General features: G+C 38.2%; 1 protein-coding gene across 3 annotated transcripts in view; it reads right to left on the reverse strand.

The window, feature by feature from the left end:
* LOC111864734 (pyridine nucleotide-disulfide oxidoreductase domain-containing protein 2) overlaps positions 1-5,339 on the reverse strand; it is a 37,458-nt gene that overhangs the window by 27,592 nt on the left and 4,527 nt on the right. For all 3 annotated transcript variants that reach the window (XM_023852221.2, XM_023852223.2, XM_023852222.2), the window contains exons 3-4: positions 3,793-3,948; positions 305-461 (exon numbers count right to left, since the gene is read on the reverse strand). In XM_023852221.2, coding sequence (XP_023707989.1) covers positions 305-461; positions 3,793-3,948 — 313 coding nt within the window. The remainder of the gene's footprint in view (positions 1-304; positions 462-3,792; positions 3,949-5,339) is intronic.

The raw sequence follows: 5,339 nt of genomic DNA on the forward strand, positions 1-5,339 counted from the left end.
AAAAAATTTCAACCTTTCTTTAGCACCTGTCAAATATTTATTACAAAAGGTTTACATATTGTATTAATGCAACCAAGTTGTTGGCATACATCAATAGGAAGCATCCAGTTTTCTAATCAGAAATCTGTATTTTGTTCTGGAGAGCCAAAGCAACTGGCACATCAGTTCATTTATTTTCCTTACAAATAAATTACTTAATTAAAATCAGTGACTGGTTTCAGCATTTGTCACCTGGCTTATTTATAACTATTTGCAATATGTGTTCATATATTACATCTCATTTATTAGACTATAATTTTCTAACCTGCCTTCCTCAGACATGGACTACGTAATAGAGCATTTATCTTGCCCCAAACGGATTCTGCTCTAAGAAATGTCATTGTATCAGCTACAGATAAATCCAGTATTGGTTCAATAGCTGTCACTAGTCTCTTAACCTTCTCTTCATAGTGTCTGTAAGCCTGCAAACACATTTATTATTAATTATTTTTCATTGTTTTCCTTCCCTGACATTCAATGTATATCAATGTTATATGTTTCAAAACTGGAACTGAAAGTAGTGAATTTGAGATATCACATCTAACTTAATAATTTAAATCTCAGCATCCTGTATTAGATAAAAAATACTTACAAATCAAGGTTATATTTTAACCCATACACTGATTTATCTGAAATACCCAGAGAATTTTTCAAGTTTATAGATATTATTTATGTACGTATACGCCAATTCCCTAGCATTTGAAAAAGAACTGGTTGACACTTTTTGTGGTTAACAAAGGTAAAAGGTAAAGTTATCCCTGGGCTTAATTAATTAAGCACCATGCCATGAAGATGTGTGTTGGAGTGGAGGTATAGCTTCGCCATTCCTGAACTCAGTACTAGATGGAGGTGAGTGGTCAGCTTCCACTTCTGCCAGTTTACCCCAGGGGAAACCAACCTGAGTATGGTATATGAGTCTGGGTGGGGCCCAGAGATACTCTGGGCATTGTGGAGAAGAGAAGAATCTCTTACCTCTTCCAAGAAACCTGAATCCTTGGTTTTCCAGCTCATAGTCCAGTCACTACACCAATTGAGATACCCCCATCTTCTTTTAATAGTCAACAGACTCTTCAAATATAGGCACAATTCCGGTCATTGGTTCAACCTCCAGTCATCATTTAGAAGATGGTCACTTATGAATTTAATTCAGTATATTTAAGATGTTGTTCAGTGATGTTAGTATTTCAGTGGAATATTTGAGCTATTGTCATGATTTTGAGTGATTATAGATGTAGACCTGATGGCAGATTGGATTTATTGACCATATACAAATCTTAATTACAAGTAACTACAACAATACTGCTGATTTCCACACTTTACAAATGACTACAGCACACACTAAGTCTTTTCAGCATGCTCTGTCTTCACTGGTAGTTCCCTGGTAACAGCTTTAACAGTGTAGATTCTTCAGTTTCTGCCCTAACTGCAGTGACTTAGTCTTCTTTTCACAGACTGCCTTACAAAAGCTAACTAACTGCAGGGATGGCGACCATCTCACACCAGACTTTTAGTCTTCTCTTCACAGACTATCAACTGGCTCCTGCTCAAATGACAAAGTCAGATTTACTCTATAATTGACAGTTTACCACCAGTCAGTTCATCTTGGCACCAAACACCTTGAGGCTCACTACCAGAGATTTCTATTATCTGATCATTTGATGCTATAATCCTTATGTAACATTCTCTTTTATGAGAGGATGGGTTAGTCTCTCATAAATAGGCTTCGATTCGCCTTTGTCAAGTGTACGTATCACATGAATAGCATGTTATTGAAAATTCTTCCTTGTGCACTATATAGAAGCCCTCTGTAAATCCAGGCTTTGCACAGCAGATAGTGTCTAGCTTACTCATCTTATGCTAAGATGGCAGCTTAGTCACTTGAATGGTCATGAGCTTGATGCTTCTCAAGGAGCCTAAGTCTATGAGAAAAGTAGATGGCCTGGATCTTATCTTCTTTGATTTTATGTTCAGTGCTCACATCATGTCTCCATAGCACTGAGACCTCATTGCAGCTTCTTGAGAACCTAAGTCTCTTTGTGGTCTGTCACATATATACAGGTGTCATCAACAAAGAGATCTAGATAGACACCAATTGTTTGGGGCAATCGTTTTTATATACACTCAAGTGCCAAAAGTCATGGGATGGCAGTATGTAAATTTATTTTTAAGTGGCACCACCGTCCCTTGACGGCTTGGGAATGCCCAGAGCAGTATCAGTTGTGAGGTGTTCTCCCGTGAGTCAGGTCGAACACCAGCCAGTCTGCTCATGGCAAGTCGATGTGAATTACTGGAGTTTGAACGGGGCATGATAGTGGTGCCAGGTGGGAGGGACATTCTATTTCCGAAGTTGTGCGGTCATTCAATATTCCTCAATCCATGGTGTCACATGTGTACTGGGAATACTTTGTGGATGGCATTTCCACCCACTGTGGACAGCTCAGTGGCCGACCACAGGTGCTTAATGAGCGTGACCAGTGGCGTCTAGCTAGAATTGTCCATGGTAACAGACAAGCGACACTGGCTGAAATCACATCCACATTCAATGCAGGAGGTACCAGACGCATATCCAGCAGGTCAGTGCAGCGTTCTTCAGCTTTCATGGTATATGAGAGCAGAAGACTGACCAGAGTGCCTCTGTTAACACCACGACACAGGACACAGCACCTCACCTGGGCTTGTGACGTTGCTAATTGGACCCTGGAAGATTGGCAACATGTGGCATGGTTCGATGTGTCAGATACCAGTTGTTTTGGACGGATGGTAGGGTTCGTGTGTGGCACAGACCTCCATGAGGCAATGGACCCCAGTTGTCAACAAAGCACTGTGCAGGCTGGTGGTGGTTCCATACTGGTGTTGGGTGTGTTCACATGGCATAAGTTGGGTCCGCTTGTCCACCTAAACATGTCATTGACTGGTGACCACTACATTACACTGCTTGGTGACCATTTGCAGCCCATCATGGACATCATGTACCCCCATAATTGGATATTCCGGCAGGACAAGGCATTGTGTCATCGGGCCAGAGTTGTCCAAAATTGGTTTGAGGAGTATTCTGGAGAGTTCTGACAAATGGTGTGGCCACCACATTCGCCCAACATGAACCCAATCTAGCATTTATGGAACGTGGTGGAGAAGTCTGTTCACACCCAAAATTCTGCACCCACAAATACCAGGGAACTGTGGGCGGCTATCCAGACAGCATGGCTCAACATCTCTCCAGAGGTCTTCCATCCACTTGTGGAATCAATGCCAAGTCGAGTTGCTGCATTCCCCAGGCTAGAGGGGGTCCAACATGATACTAGGTACCTATCCCATGACTGTTGGCATTTCAGTGTGTATAGTGTACAATGTGGGTGGATGAGATGGAACCTTGTGGCTCTTCTGCTTGTATATCCTATGGCATAGATATTTCACCTTCAAAGAAGACTCTGAATTTTCTCTCAGAAAGGAATGAGCTAATAAACCTGATTAGACTAGTAAGTAATTCTAATTTAGATAATTTATTTAGTAAGCCAAGGTTCCATGTTGTACTATCAAAGACTATTCCATTATCCATGAATACAGTAGCCATAGACATGTCATTTTCCAAATTTAATGGGAAATCAGGATTTCACATTATATTTAATCCAAATTCATAAATTCTGGATGAACAGTAGAATTTTTTTCTGAGATACATTCTGTGTCCAATTCCTAGAATTTATTAAAATAAAATAAACCATATACAATAATAAGTATTATGAAAATGGTCATTACCTGGGAATCTTTCTGTGAAAACATGGCTATTTGTCTCTCGTTTCTAAGCTCATCTAATCCCAAAGTAAGAGATCTTGCCCCATTTTTCTGCCACGCTGACTCCCGTAGTGGTGTGTACGAGCTAGGATTCCGTGAATACATTTTCAAGCCATGTTTCTAAAATGAAATGAAGAAACTACGTCAGTTACATTACACAGATAAACTGCACTGTTAAATAATAGAGTGGTTTATTTGTAGATTGAAGTCAATTTCTAGTCGCATGAATGACCTACATTATATTCTGAGTTTTGAAGTGGTTGCTAATAATTTCCAGTAGATAACACTAATCTCAGTGTTTAACTGTTGACATTTCATTATTTCAATATTAAGAACTGCATTTATTACAAAGACAATTCTTCTTTCTTGGTTTAGAGAACTCTGTGAAAAATGCCTGCATTGTGCCTCATTTTGCTTGCATCACATGTGTGAATATGTATATACATGTATTGCTGCTGTGTGACAATAGTATGAGTTCTAATTAGCTTTTATGAATTAAATCAGTAGTAAAAGAAAGTGTGCAACAGAGGTTACAGAACCATAAACAAACAAAAAATCACAAACATTTCCTTTAAATGGGAAGTGATAACATTCTACTGTAGCACCATGTTGCAGTAATGTCATTGCCTTAATTGTACATATGTGTAACAGCTTTTCACCTTTCATATATCATTACAACATGTTTTCGCCTCACTTGACCATCACTTACCTCACTTGTAACCAATCCCTTGCCCAGGGAACGTTTCCAGACAGAATGAAATTTTCTGTCATTAAGCCAATTTTCAAAAGTGATAATAAATATGAACCAGCCAACTATAGGCCTATTTCATTATTGTCAGCCTTTTCTAAGGTTCTTGAAAGGGTTATCTATAATAAATTGTATGAACATATAGACAATAATCTTATATTGGACAATAATCAATATGGTTTTAGACCTAATTCATCTACAGAGAAAGTGTCTTTCAAATTAATAGAGGAAATACTAAAAGCAATGAATAACAGACAGTTTGTTGGAGGAATATTTTGCGACTTACACAAAGCCTTTGATTGCATCAATCATGATATACTTATCAAAAAATTAGAGTTTTATGGAATAACTGGCAAATTTGGTGCCTTAATTAAATCTTACCTGAATGGAAGATATCAAAGAGTAACCCTTGGCCCTAACAGTTCTATTAATAGCTCGTCTAGTTGGGCAGAAGTAAAATTTGGTGTACCCCAAGGTTCAATTCTTGGCCCACTTATTTTCCTCTTGTATATAAATGACATAACTAAGGTTTCAATTAATGGAACAAATATATTCTTATATGCAGATGATACAAGTATAATTGTGACTAATCCAGAATACGCTGACTACAAATCAGCCATGACCAGAATATTTTACAATATTAATACATGGTTCAGAACCAATCTGCTAAAATTAAATATTCATAAAACCCACACTCTCCATTTCACTTTAATGAACTATGAGGATCATAATATGCATAATAATATTGATCAAAATTTACCAA

Source organism: Cryptotermes secundus, unplaced genomic scaffold, assembly GCF_002891405.2.
Source record: "Cryptotermes secundus unplaced genomic scaffold, Csec_1.0 scaffold724, whole genome shotgun sequence".
Lineage (NCBI taxonomy): Eukaryota > Metazoa > Arthropoda > Insecta > Blattodea > Kalotermitidae > Cryptotermes > Cryptotermes secundus.